At 38.6% G+C, this 15,227-nt stretch overlaps 1 protein-coding gene and 1 long non-coding RNA gene across 2 annotated transcripts in view; both read right to left on the bottom strand.

The window, feature by feature from the left end:
- The window catches only part of dnah6 (dynein, axonemal, heavy chain 6), a 102,743-nt gene that overhangs the window by 41,234 nt on the left and 46,282 nt on the right, over positions 1–15,227 (bottom strand). The window contains exons 43-49 of the mRNA XM_065254676.2: positions 14,128–14,299; positions 13,486–13,632; positions 8,441–8,514; positions 4,882–5,036; positions 4,494–4,725; positions 1,124–1,276; positions 814–954 (exon numbers count right to left, since the gene is read on the bottom strand). Of these exons, the coding sequence (XP_065110748.1) occupies positions 814–954; positions 1,124–1,276; positions 4,494–4,725; positions 4,882–5,036; positions 8,441–8,514; positions 13,486–13,632; positions 14,128–14,299 (1,074 nt within the window). The remainder of the gene's footprint in view (positions 1–813; positions 955–1,123; positions 1,277–4,493; positions 4,726–4,881; positions 5,037–8,440; positions 8,515–13,485; positions 13,633–14,127; positions 14,300–15,227) is intronic.
- LOC135735967 (uncharacterized) lies at positions 6,032–8,215 on the bottom strand. The gene is made up of 3 exons (XR_010527733.2): positions 7,853–8,215; positions 6,910–7,014; positions 6,032–6,602 (listed from the first exon to the last, which is right to left on the bottom strand). It is a non-coding gene; the product is annotated as an uncharacterized lncRNA (long non-coding RNA).

Below are 15,227 nucleotides of genomic sequence, written 5' to 3'. Positions count from 1 at the left end.
GGGGTAATAGGTTTGTGTTGATGGCTATGGATTATTTCCCTAAATGGCCAGAAGCTTATGCTTTGCAGACCAAGAGGCCGAGACAGTGGTAAATGCTCTATGATGGCATGTTTCGCCGGGTTGGGGTGCAGAGTCTTTACACAGTGACCAAGGTCAAATTTTTGAGCCCAGTGTTTTCTCTGTAATGTGTGAAAAGCTGCGGATCCACAAGAAGAAAACCACCAGGTTAGCCTCGTATGAAGGTTAAAAATCGGACACTGGCAGAGCAGCTGGCCTCCAAGCACCAACAAGACTGGAATAAGCACTTGCCATTAATCCTAATGCCAATCCGCTGTGCAAGATTCAACTTTTTACACACCTGCCCTTCTTATGTTCAGGTGGGAGATTAGAACAGCTGGAGAAATGGTTTTTGGTAGGCCACCTGATGTGCCATCAGTACCCCAGGCCTTAAGTATTAAAAAAACTCCAGGATAAGCCAATTTATTACCTAAAAGCCAGGGGCAGACATTTCACAGCCGGAGAGCTTATGTTGGTGTACAGCCCTCAGAGAAAAAAGAGGCGTTGCCCTAAACTTGAATTGGGCCTTGTTCTCAAAGCTTTTCAGGTGATAAAGGTATATAGCAATTTTTTTTAAACATGGTATTGTATGAAGACACAAGGTATACATAAAGTTAAAATAAATTTTGTTCCAATTTATGGGATTCAATGCTTAGGGTTTTCGCTCCAATCATTGGTTTGAAGTGACAGAATGTTTCTGACAGAAAGAAAAGGCTAAAAGCAAACAAATTAAGAGAGAAGTATTAGGAGTCTGACCTGTATAAACCAGTCGATGGTACAACAGTTAACCAGCGAGGGAAACATGCGGCAACGCGAACGGAAGGCGTCACCCACAGGACTCATGCACAGCACTATGTGCAGCTTCTCACGCACGCGTGAAATGAAGAACTGGAAGACCTGGAGAGGGAAAGATATATGCACAGAAACGTCACCAGAGTAGCTGACAATGTATAGTAAAGTTCTGCGCTTACAGTTTTGTTATTGAATTGTTGCAAGAATGCATAGACAAATGTGTGAATAAAAAGAATAATGATGCTTGGTCAATTATGATGTTGACAATATTTACCTCATCCCTGTTTCCTTCTGAGATGCCAGCCTCTTTAGCCTTAGGGGTTACGGCAGCCAGCACCTGTTTCAGTTCATCCTTCTCAAACAGGTTTGGTACTTCACCAGAGTTTAACATGTTATTAATGTCCTCCAGGAACTCCTCCACCACAATCTAAGAAACACGAGGAAGACCATGATCCAAACTGTTGTCAAACAATCATAGAAAATGCTCAACCAGGGGTTAACTTATGACATTGGAGGTATGATAACCATCAAACCAGGTGTGACATTTTGTGGCACTGTTACATTTAACAAAACCAGCCCCAGCGCAGAAAACACCAAAAACATGAACCGAGTAGCACAGACAGACCTCAGTACACATACACAGGTGGGTGTATTCTAGTATATGAACTGAAAGGTCACACAGCCACACAGGGAACATTTGAGAAACAATGAGTTTGACATTGAGTGTCAGTCTGTCAAAAACACTGAAATGTATCCACTCCCTTTGGTCTAGCAAAACAGACACAAAAACACTCAAATAAATGATTTTTAAAATGGCCAAATTAAATCGATTTCCATTAGCGAAAGGCTTTCAGATGAACAAGTGCATATAAGCAGGTTTAGTCTATGCTTTCATAAGACAGTATTACAATACTGGCCAATGGCCAAGAGTCATAACTGTGGGTAAACTTTTCCAGATTCATATCTGCATATAAATAAATCATACCATGGCATTTTGAGGATGTTTTAAGGGTGACCCAGGCAAACTTTACAATTTACACAAACTGATTTTGACTGGCATCCTTCAAACAAAACAAACTCAGATCATTAAAAGACATTTGTTAGATGCCTTGGAATTAAAGGAACAGTATGTAGGATTGTGGCCAAAACTGGTATTGCAATCACAAAACTTGTGGCTAAAACTGGTACTGCAATCGCACAACTGGTGGCCAATACACAACATGACAACATAAACATCAGTTGAGGGCTGCAACTCCACTTTTTAAATGACAATATCCTGGCCAGACCACTGTTGTCAGTGATTTAAGTGTTTGAAATGAAAATGATTTCTTAATGTCTAGTGACATTTCAGGGACATTTTATTATTAATTGATATACATTTCTTACATACTGTTCCTTTAAAGAGGCCCTTCCACATAAAACCGTTTTTACTTTAATTTTTTTATATGTGTTGGGTCCATATGTGTTTGTGTTGTGTCGTGAATGTGAAAATTAACTTCCACCTCCTCTGTCAGCTCTCGCCACTGAAAAGAAATAAGCGGAGAAATCAGGTCAGTTAGAAAAGCTTATCAGTGTGACGTGGAACTGATCGAGGTCATTACTATTCATGAGCTCTCCAACTTGAGACCGCGCCCACATATTACGTGTAGTTTAGTGAGTTTTCATAACAAGTTCAGCAAGGATGGCTAAAGTCAACCGTACCGTATTCGGGTCATTGTTTTTCGTCGAGAGACATCATTCTTTTTAAACGAGGGAATCATAACAGCTGCTACATGTTTGGATGTTCAGAAGAACGCTGGATTTTAAGAGAGACTGCGATTAAAAAGCAATGCTCCTCCATCAATAGTGGATCTTGACAGAATGGCACAGCTTATGTGAGTAAAACACTTTAGTACTATGTGTCACAGTGGCGGCCGATGACTTCTCTTCCGAGGGACGCGAATTCATGCTGCACATGCGTCAAAAGGTTTATGATAAAAGACACTCGCGCGTGTCTGTGTGAGTAAAAAACTTTAGAACTATGTGTCACTATCATTGGCGGCCGGGACTTCTCTTCAGAGGGACGCGATTCACGTGAATTCATGCTACACGCGCGTCGAAAGGGTTTATGTAAAAGACACGTATGTGTGTGTGTGTGTGTGTGCGCGCGTGCTGCTACACGCGCATCGAAAGGGCTTACGATCAAAGACATGCATGTGTGTGTGCGCGCGCGTGGGTTTACGATAAAAGACACGTGTGTGTGTGTGTTTTTGTGCATGGGTTTATGATACACGCGTGTGTGTCAAAAGGGTTTATGATAAAATATGCGTGTGTAAGAAAGACACTGTGTCTTAAGACACTCACTTAACATTAAACTGATTACACATGAGATTAAATAAGTATTGAAAGTTAGTTTGACTACGAAAAACTGTTATCCAATCATAGCAGTGGGCGTTTACTTCCAAGTCGTCAATGCGGCACGCCCATCAAAACGGATCATTTCTCTAACCAGCCTCAAAACCAGGGTACAAATGGCCTATTACTTATTGCTTTTGATGTTTTTGGATGTAAAAACCATGCAAACGTCATGAGTAGACCTCAGACAACGGTATAAAACAATAAAAACGACAGAGGAAGGGCACCTTTAAGTCTGAAGGAAGAAAAAATAGAGAAGAACTTTTCATGGTTTCCACTGTAAACTCTGCATTGTACACCACACACACATAGAGATAATTACTCACTTATTCATTTAGCTGACGCTTTCATCCAAAGCCCAGCGGCACTACTTCCTGAACTTCATCCAGATCCTTGTTTCCTGTCTTCCATTATTGGACAAACTGATTAATCCAGGTGTGTATGATTATTGTTATTGTGACTACTGAGGTCAGGGACACCTAGATTAATCAGTTTGTCCAATAATGGAAGACAGGAAACAAGGAGCTGGCTGAAGTTCAGGAAGTACTGCAGCTGGGCATAAAGCCTATTGCTATATATGTCAGAGGTCGCAAGCCTCTGGAGCAACTAGGGGTTGAGTGTCTTGCACAGTGGTGTGTCACAGTGGATTCGAACCCGGGTCTCTCACACCAAAGGCGAGTGTCTTATCCACTGTGCCATCACCACCCCATGCCTTGAGTGTTTTGGTCTGTTGCTGTAATACGTTATTGTGCTTTTGGCAAAGAAAGCGCATCTCCTCCTTTTACTTGTATCTGTTTATGGGATGCTCATGCCCAGACCAATGTGGGGGCACTGTTGACATTTACGCATATGCGTCGTTGTCAGTGCCACGCACATGTCGTGATGCTCTCTTGAGGACACAAAGCGAAGAAACTGAATAAAGTCATCTTATTTTTGCACACAGAATACAGTATATACTCATTGCTTCATGAAGACTGAACTACAGGCACATGGGCCTTTTAACCTTTTCTCCACTGCCCATCTAGGCCTTAAAAGTGTTGGTTGTATTACTGTCTATGGGGGGGTCAGAAAGCTCTTAGATTTCATCAAAAATATTTTAAAGAGCCCCAATTACGTTGCTTAAAAGACTGTGTATCTGGGTGTATCTGAACATCTGTAGGTAGACAGAATCTTTATGATCATTTTAACTTACACCTTTCCCTACAAAAAGGCAAACAGTTGATTTAAAGCAAATATCTCTTTGCCTGTACCTGAGTATCTGTAAAAAGGAAGACCATGTCCTGGCCTTCTACTCCTGCCATTCTGTACAGTTTGCGCAGGTCTTCGTGGAAGCTGTCATAATTATAACCGCGGCTCAGCTCGATCTGAAAGCAGCGGTAGCCGCACATGTGAGCAGCCAGACGTGTCAGAGATTGTTTGCCCGTTCCGCCGACACCAACCAAGAGGGCATTGCCACGTTCTTGTCGAATCATACGGGCAATTCTGCAAGAGGGGAGAAAATTAAATAGAAAAATAGTAGTGCAGGTCATTTTGGTGGACAAACAAGACATTTCATTAGTACCGTGACCCAGATGGCACAAGTATGTCATCAGAACGCCTGCTTTTGTAGTTATTGCACAGTACAAACTGCTTGATTACCTTGACACGTGTTCAATGGCATCCTGGAAGAACACAAGCTTGGTTTCCTTGGAGAAGGTGGTGTTATAGTCATCCAAGTAATCTTGCATTACCTGTCGGATTTTCTCCATGTCTGTTAGATCCTCATAGACTCGGTCAGCCTTGTCTGCACCAACCTGCATGGTGTTACCAATATGCAATTGAAACATGTAAGCTATAAACAATGCACCACCATCGGCAATATGTTAACTCTTTCCCCGCCATTGATAAGTTATTTCGCCAATTTAAGGCAGGGTCCATGATCTCTGAAAGCCAATGTTGATATTTGAAATCACCTAAACAAACACGCCCTACCCCAATAGAATCTGGACCTTCTTTTGATAGACCCACCCCACACATACGCAACCCAGGCAACGATGTCGTTAGTAGACAAGCCCCTTACTATTTATTGGCTACAAGTGTGTTTTGGTAGTTGGCCCGGAGTCGCTTTTTCAAAGCGTTTTTCAGATATCGTGCCCTCTGCCTTTAAGAGGAAACATTTGAATAAAAACGTGTTCCTGATTCATTTTTATGTTAATCTACAATACCGCGATTATCCACTAGACTATCCAATTTATAAAAAAACTGAAGCCAAAGCGTTATTTACCAATTTCGAACTCTGTGTATGTTTTGCTAATCTTTCTCAATCTGATCTCTGACAAATTTTCTTTACAAAAATGCAATTATTTTAGCTTTTTGCTAAAAATATTTTTTTTTAAGAAAAATTTACCATATTTAAGAGTTTATAAGCAGAAAATATAAGATAGGATGAAAACATTTTCCCCCCGTTTTGTTTGTTTGTTTAGTGTTTGTTTGAAAGCAGAGGGTCTGTTCTTTCTTTTGATATAGACCAGTTCAAATGATGTAAACAACACTGGTCCAGAAACACTTCCTGTTACAGTTTGTGACAATAATATATGTGAAATAAAAAAATTACTACCTTTAAGATGTTTGTTTAACTTCAGTTAATTCAGGTTTATATGTTCTGTTGGTTTATTTTATTCCAACGTTTATCTAGTGTTAAAAAACAGAAACAGGAAGTGCTTCTGGACCAGTGTTGTTTACATCTTTTGAAATGGTCTATATTTGTACACTGTAAAAAATTTCACTGTTAAATAACAGTAATATACTGGCAGCTAGATTTGCCAGCATATAGTTGTAATTTTACAGATTACCTACTGTAATTTACAACAACAGTTTTTTACTGTACAAATATTACGAGACAGTACTGTAAAAAAAGGGAGCTGCACAGTATAATACTGTCAGATGTTTGGATGCATTATACTGTTATTTTAGGGTTCCTGCTGTTATTTATACTGTAGAATGTGATTTTTCTAGCATTGTTAAAATGTAATTTTAAAATAAACACTTAAAATTGCTTGCAAAAAAATTCTCAAACAAAGGATGATGATAAAACACTGTTTTTATTAAATATAACAAAATTCAGTGCATTCTTAAATGTCAGTTTCTGCCTCACTAATGAGACTGGGCTGAATAAAACATAATGCTGTGATGTCACATAAATATCACAACACTGCAGAATACAATGTGAAAGCCACTCAAAGTCCATGAAGTTTTTGATGAGGGTGGTCACGTGGGGATTAACAGTTGCTGCGTTTTTCTGGACAAGCTTTCCTGTCTTCTCGGACACCTTCACCTGCCTGGCTTTTGTTCACCTCTTAGGGTTCACACCAATTAAGCATCTACAAAGTACAATGAGAGAAGTAAAGATTAATTGCAATGAAGACAGATAAAACCAACTGCATTCACAGTATAAATATTCTGGTTGTTGCCATTCTGGCAGTAATGAGAGAGAAATACTTTATTCAAAAACATGTAGCATGACAACAAATTTGGCCAAAACCCAGTGTTATGTCTATATGCACATGCTAGCTTAAACTTCGACTTACTATTTAAAAGACCTAATGCAATCAAAGTCAATTTACAAAAAAGAAAGAGACACTAATTTAACGCAATGTGACATTCTTGAACAGCTAGTAGAGGATTTACCTTTGAACAAACTCCAGTGTCCTCGCAGCTTCATCTTGCCTTCACAGATGATGATGTTTTCACTGCTGATCATCCAACCTCCAAATGTTACTTCATCACCAGCAACTGATGCAGACAACAATTATAGTTAATGTCCCAAAAAACTATCAGATATTATACTGCTACAAATCCATTACTTACAAAAGCTAATGATATTAATTTCAGAAAGATATTTTTTAGACAGACTGACAGACTTTTCTATAGGCCTACTGTTTTATTGTTTTATACTCCATACCTTAGTGTTACACTTACCCAGCAGTATCAGCCTTGGACTAGCCGTTTTCAATATTTTACTATATTCTTACCTCAACTTAGACGAATTAATACAGCCCTATCTTTTTTCAATGCGTGCACTTCATCTTTTACAGTGCCTCGTGAATGTAGCGTTTAGCCTAGCCCCAATCATTCCAATGGCTCCAAACAAAAGTTTTATTTTGTGCCAAACTTACTTGTGTAACTACTCATGTAACAGTCTTTAAATAGGGAAAACATGGAAGTGTTTGGTGGCTTCTAAATTCATCCCTGTTTGGAGCCATAGGATTGAATGGGACTAGCCTAAATGTTAACACATTCACGAGGCGCTGTACAAAGATTAAAAGTGCACACATTGAAAAAAGATACAAACAAATGGTGAAACAGAGCCCAATCCCTCATGTAGATTTAAAAAAAATATCAATAGATAATCGCACATCAGTCAGACATTTGATTAGATTGCAAATTAACATTAGCATCTTTATTTGTATTTAACCTATATAGCTAGTTGCCAATTCGTTTAACAATCTGCCCTAAATATGTCAAAATCAAATAAATCGTTTATAGAAATATTTCAAAAATAAGCAAATATATATAACATTTTGTCAATTATTTCACTTAGAAACACAGACTCTGTTCAGTTTGTGCTTACCTTGATATACAGGCGAGGAGTAAAAAACAAGTGAATTCGTCGTCCGTCTCAGTGCTGGTAGGGTCACAATCGGAGTGAAAATGGATAGACAGTCTTTAATTCTGCTTCCTTCTCGTATAATAAAATGCAGAAAAACAGTGTAGTTAAATCAGTTTTACTCATGGTTGCAGATGAGCTCGTCACATGTCTGACATGCCTGACCAAACCAAAAAATACTGTATTATCCCGTAAGACTGAACAGGAGCTTGCTGTTATTATTTTGTTTGTCATATTAATGTTTATTTACAGTATTCAACTGTATTTATGAGAAACGGTAAATTACTGTCCAAAATTCCCCGTTTTTTTACAGCAATTTTTTACAGTGTATGTTTATATATTTTTAGGAGAAAAGCTAGCGAGCAACTTTTTTAAAAATGGCTGGCGGGGAATGTGTTAATATATATTACTTTTTGTATTATTTATTTTATTTTATATTATTTTATTTGATTAAAATTTAGTAATATAAGTACTCTATTAGAATGTAAACACATTAAAATAATCTACACAACATTAAAATATATAACTAAAATATGAACAAAATAATATTACCTTGATGAAATCTCCAAAAATGATAGGCTGGTTGACAAAATACATAGGCTCTATGTTTATGTTGAAATATTTACCTGTTGAGTAAAGGAAACGTTTCAGGATTAGTCAGCCACTGATCTTTACTGTAGCAACTGAGTGATAGAAAGAGGGCAAATTGATAATAAATTGATTATTTTGATAATGTCATTCAGTGTATTGAGGAGGATAACATTGCTTTAACATGTGTCTAGTTAAAACTTTTAAATAAACCTTTAAAAGACTTGGATTAAAATAACTAAGGGTGGGTTGCACCAACAAGGATTAGGCCTAAATCTGGTTTAAATCAAAGCTTATTTAATCATTCTTTTGCACCAAACTTTAAACCTGTGTAAAAATAATCAGGTTTTCATTTAAACTGCCATTTTGATCCAAGTTTACATTTTACAGTAAACCTAGATTATCTTTAATCCTGTTGCTCCATTACTTTAAACTTTGTTTTAAATCTCAGTGAGGAATTAACATTAAACTTGCATATGAGGAGGTTTAAATATGTTTTTTTTTCAATTAAATGTCTGGTTAAATGATTAGAAACACATACTGCGAGCGTGGTGGCGCTATTCAAAGATGCGTTTAATATAACGTCTCAACAAACTGAGTTTGGCGGTTCAAAATGATTATTAACAGCACCGGTGACAGCTATGCTCGTATGTGCTTCTCCTCTGTCACACGCGCTCCAGTCAAACGAAGGACAGTGATAAACAGACACATGGTGGCGCTTCATGACAAATGCGTCGACACATCTTGTTCATTATATCACAATATCGGAGCTTTGCGCAATATCACAATATTTCCTTATCTGTTAATTGTTTTAAAACTTGTCAAATGTTTTTATTTGAATCAGACCTTTAGATTAGCCTACCGGTGTATGTAGGTGATTTATAATACAAAAATTACATTACCTTTGCTTGCATAAACTGTTTATTTCCTTTTTGAATGACAACGTCAACATAGTTGCTGTTTAATAACACCGGAAAATTCAACATGGCGGACAAAATAAATCGCAGATGAAGGGTTTAATACAGTTTAAAGTTAAATCTAAGATTTGTTAATCTGTGTTTAAATTTAAGTGGTGCAACATAATTCGAATTAAAATTAAACTGAGATCAACAAACCCTAGATTAGCTCTAAACTCTGCTAAATTTAATCCTTGTTGGTGCAACCCACCCTAAATACTTAGGTATAAACTAAGGATGCACCGATACAAAATTTCTGTCCCGATACCGATATTCAATTACTTGGAATGGCGTCTAACGATAATGATAGATAGATAAAGATTGTTTTTAACTTTTTGTGTAAGTTTTTTTTATGTGAAAATCTAGAAGAGCTGAACATCCAACTTGCAAATCTGTTGTCATTGTCACCAAATTCAAAATAATCATACAACTTGATTATATTGCATTTTGTCCCTTTTGATAGCCAGGATATATCGATACTGGAGCCCGATCGATTTATTGTTTTGCCAATTTAATGGGACGATATGAGCCTGTCGCAGAAATTGTGAGTAAAAAAGGAATGGAATAATTTACAAATCTCAAAAACTTATATTTTGTTTACAATATAATATAAATAACATATCAAATGTTGAAAGTGAGAGATTTTGAAATGTCATGCCAAATATTAGCTCATTTTGGATTTCATGAGAGCTACACATTCCAAAAAAGTTGGGACAGGTAGCAATAAGAGGCCAGAAAATGTAAATGTACATATAAGGAACAGCTTAAGGACTAATTTGCAACTTATTTGGTCAATTGGCAACATGATTGGGTATAAAAAAGCCTGTCAGAGTGGCAGTGTCTCTCAAAAGTCAAGATGGGCAGATAATCACCAATTCCCCCAATGCTGCGGCGAAAAATAGTTTTCTGAGTTTCTCAGAGAAAGATTGCAAAGAGTTTGAAGTTAACATCATCTACAGTGCATAATATCATCCAAAGATTCTGAGAATCTGGAAAAATCTCTGTGCGTAAGGGTCAAGGCTGGAAAACCATACTGGATGCCGGCAGAGGCGTCATGCCCATTCAAACTGAGGGGGCACCTGCCCCCTTGGTTTTTTTGAGCCAATGGATTTTGCATCCAACCTCTAAATCAAATAAGCGTCCATTAATCTGTTATTTGACTTTTAATCTGTTAATATGCACAATAATATACATTCTGTGCTGCATCCTTGTCACTTTTCGGAGATTTTCGCCGTTTTGATCGTGTTTTGATCATGTTACATTACTTTTATTCTGGCGGCAGCTGGCGCTGCAGTCAGAGCGCAGCCGCAGACGTCATCAGTGTCTGGGCGCGCTCACGAGCTCTCTGCTGTTGCTGGCTTGCTGCTGCATTTGGCTATCTGAGGAATTAAAACGTGTTAGAAACGCTCACAACATTTCCAAACCCCAGTACGGTAATGTGCAGTTAACCTTCTCTGTGTAGAAAATGTATGGTTTTAAATGTGACCGTCTCAACGTTATATTAGTAGAGATTCATCTTCTTGGCACAACGCCAAAGTTCGCCAAAGTTCACGCGGGCGCGGAATCTCACATGCTCACATGAGGTAAAATTTAATGCAAAAATCCGTTCCTCTAATAATTGTATCTAAACATATTTTTTAAAATCATTATTGAACATTAAAATCAATCACGTGGCTATAGCTGATGTCATTTTCGTTGTTTATATACTTTATGGATTTAAAATTACATAAATTTTATATGATAATGTAGTTGTTGTGCAAAATGCATTAATGACACAATTAAACAAGCCATTAAGACTTAAATAAAACATGCCGTTTCAGATGTGAATATGATGCAAATGTGTCATTATTCCGATTGAATAGTATTTGATATGAAAGTTAGTCATCACTTTTATTTTGGAGGTTTTTGCATGAAAGCAGGGGTTTTCAGATTGTTACAAATGTAAGTGCCATGGAAAAGACTGAAAGCTCTATCATATTTCGTTTGATGTCTGTGTATACACAAATTTCTGGGAGCTGTTGACACTGTGCCCCCTTAAAAAAAATTGGTGCATGACGCCCCTGGATGCCGGTGATCTTCGGGCCCTTAGACGGCACTGCATCACATACAGGAATGCTACTGTAATAGAAATCATAACATGGGCTCTGGAATACGTCCAGAAAACATTGTCGGTGAACACAATCCACCGTGCCATTCGCCGTTGCCGGCTAAAACTCTATAGGTCAAAAAAGAAGCCATATCTAAACATGACCCAGAAGCGCAGAGGTTTTCGCCAGGCCAAGCCTCATTTAAAATGGACTTTGGCAAAGTGGAAAACTGTTCTGTGGTCAGACGAATCAAAATTTGAAGTTCTTTTTGGAAAACTGGGACGCCATTCCATCCGGACTAAAGAGGACAAGGACATCCCAAGTTGTTATTAGCGCTCATTTCAGAAACCTGCATCTCTGATGGTTTGGGGTGGCATGAGTGCGTGTGGCATGGGCAGCTTACACATCTGGAAAGGCACCATCAATGCTAAAAGGTTTATCCAAGTTTTAGAGCAACAAATGCTCCCATTCAGACGTCGTCTCTTTCAGGGAAGACCTTGCATTTTCCAACATGACAATGTCAGACCACATACTGCATCAATTACAACGTCAGGACTGCGTAGAAGAAGGATCTGTCACCCACAGAAAACATTCGGCGCATCATAAAGAGGAAGATGCGACAAAGAAGACCTAAGACAGTTGAGCAACTAGAAGCCTGTTTTAGAGAAGAATGGGACAACATTCTCATTCCTAAACAAAGGTCCTCCTCCAGCTGTTCCTTATATGTACATTTAACTTTTTTTGGAATGTGTAGCCCTCATGAAATCCAAAATGAGCCAATATTTGGCATGACATTTTAAAATGTCTAACTTTCTACATTTGATATGTTATAGATATTCTATTGTGAATAAAATATAAGTTTATGAGATTAGTAAATTATTCCATTCCTTTTTTACTCACAATTTCTACAGTGTCCCAACTTTTTCTGATTTGGGATTGTAAAATGTGTTTATTAATATACAGAATATTTTGTCATGAACAGGAGGCAGATCCCAAGCGCAGATGTTTTCGAGGGGAACAGGACGTGGGGAAGGAGTTCAGACACGCTTGATCGGCTGCGCTGGCTCCATCAACAGCACTAACTGCCTAGGCTGTGCATGCTTCGTCAGCTGCGCAGGCTGCATCTTCCTCAACTCTGCAAGCAGCTCATCTATCAGGGCTTCCGATGCCCTTACTTCCTGGCTTGCGGCCGGGTGGCCCCACATGCTGCTCGGTGGAGAAGGTGCCTTCAGAAGTGGGTCGGCCTTCGCCAAAGCAGACATCGTCTGCTGGGTTCTATTGTGGCTCGTTCGTTTTGTATTTTTCTTGTGGGTAGTCAACTCTAGTCTAGTGTCAAGTCAAGTTTATTGTCTAGTCTGGTCTGTTTAGTGTCGGTAATATATTGTTCGATGTTGTTTGCCCCCTCGTGGGTTTTGTTTTCTTGTTTTGCCTTTGTAAAATAAAGTATTTCTGTTATCCCCGAAATCGCCTGCAATTGGGTTCTGCCTCTTGTTCCTGACAATATTCTGTTTATGTATTTACTTATATACAGTACCAGTCAAAATTTTTGACACACTTTCCATTTGTGTCCAAACTTTTGAGTTGTACTGTAAATAGAATACAGTACCTTAGTATAATATACTGTAGAATGTGTGTACTGCACTATAATATACACAGAGAATATCTATTTTCTATGCCCTAATATCTGTATCTGCCCCAAAAAACCCATATCAGTCGAGCTCTAATCTGTAAATCCCTATTTTAAACAGTACCGTAGGAAATCTTTGCCAGTCAACCTGTTTATTATGTTATTGTTTTGTTAATTGAAGTATATTAGTATTTTGATTCACTCCTTGTTTCCATCGTCTTTCTCCAGTCACGTTACATGACAGGAAATGTGCTGCAATGACTTACATTTACTTTCAGGACTTCCAAATATACTGTATGGGGACTAGCAGCAATAAAAATTTGACAGGCAGGTGCTTACTGGCCATCTCAGAGACGATAGTGTTAAAATAAGTCTTGTCCTCGTTGTTGATGAGTCGATCATGAAAGACACGCTGACATTCGTGACAGAACAAACGGAAAATCTGCGTCTGATCTCTCACCGTAGTCGGCTCACACTGCAACATACCTGCACATACATATGAATAAGCCAAACATAAAAACAAAGTCATCCATATAGAAACTGAAACTTTGGCAAAGATTCGATTTGTTTTTATGTAAAACTGCGGGCATAAACAAATGTCTATAGAATAATAACCAGTGATGGATGACCTTTAAAGACAAATAAACATCATTACAGTTGTGCCCTTCAGATTTAGTTTATACTGACAGTAAACCTACAGAGAAATACAGCCTACAATTCTTCACCTTGAAGAGTCTTAAACCATAGCAGAGGATTTTAACTGCCCTAAAGGGCCTTTAAATTATAAAGGAGTGTTTTTATTGGTCACTTGAGAGCTCTGAAACAAATTAAGCTCTTTTGTGTATTTAGGCACAACAGATGCTCTGGATAAAATACAACTGTGAGATGTCTTTTGTATATTCGCTAATTCTTTACAAACATCATTACCTTTGTAATGTTTATAGATGTGTACCCTAGTGTGTGTGTGTGCATTTCTCCTACCCTGCACGCATTTGGAGAGGTCTCTAAGATTGAAAACATAGTGAGATTTGGCGGGTGATGGCAGCAGATCTACACTCATACGCCGGTAGATCTCAAGAGCAGCATCCACGATGCTGTCAGCTGCTTGTTTTACTGCTGTTGGAAATTCAGTGAGAAAACCACCCAAAATAGCCTACATAAACAAGCATAAAAGTAAACAAGTCAAAGTTTAGGATACCAATACTTCAAAGCATGAAGATTTAAACTCTCTAGGACTGAAGCCAGGTTTACACTTGACTTGTGTACCTGATTATAAGGGCAAGCTTAAAAAAATAATGTCATATCTCCTTAATGTCATGTCTCCTCATCAAAGGATGAGGTTCTGTTTCATTCCTCCTGACCGCCAGAGGCAGTACTAAACACTAGTGGATTATCGCTGCCAAGCTAGATAGGTCGAGAAAACATAAAACAAAGTCACGTCGTGACGCAAACCAAGATGCAAGGATAAGTACCGTAGCAGCTCGGTGCCCAGCCTCTTTCGCTTTCTCGCTGTGATAGGTCATCATTGTGCTGTCTGGTGCAGCTCACCTGAGTTGCGAAAATTCGCCCTCCCGAGCTGTGACAGCGCTCTCAATATCATCACCTTGGAAGTTTGGATTATTTTCTGCAGACGTGAGTCTTTTATTACTTTATAATAGTGTTGGCGATACCTCGTGCCTCACGGTCCTAACCGGTGGCTGGTTCCGACCACACTCAGATTGCGTGCCCTCGCAACGTGATATATTTCTTGATATTTTATTTTGCCGTGTATTGTTGTCGTGTTAGCGATACCCTGTGCTTCACGGTACTATCCGGTGGCGGATCTCGGCTGCAATTTGGCTGCGTTCTATCGCAACCATACATAACTTAACGTGACTTGGTTGGTTTTGTTGTTTTTTTTTTGTTGTTCGATAATTTGCGCCTACGGTACTATCCGGTGGCCGTCATAGTGACGTTGTATTTCCACGTATTTTGAGCCTTGCGGTGCTATCCGAGGGCAGCTGACTCATACTCTTGTGATTTTTCTTGTTGGACGCGGTGCAACCGAGGACATATTCGAACTATGTCCCATAACGCTCTTC

The sequence above is a fragment of the Paramisgurnus dabryanus genome, chromosome 4, assembly GCF_030506205.2.
Source record: "Paramisgurnus dabryanus chromosome 4, PD_genome_1.1, whole genome shotgun sequence".
In the NCBI taxonomy this organism is placed as follows: domain Eukaryota; kingdom Metazoa; phylum Chordata; class Actinopteri; order Cypriniformes; family Cobitidae; genus Paramisgurnus; species Paramisgurnus dabryanus.
Note: the sequence above shows the minus strand (reverse complement) of the source record. Positions and strands in the feature narration are given on the sequence as shown.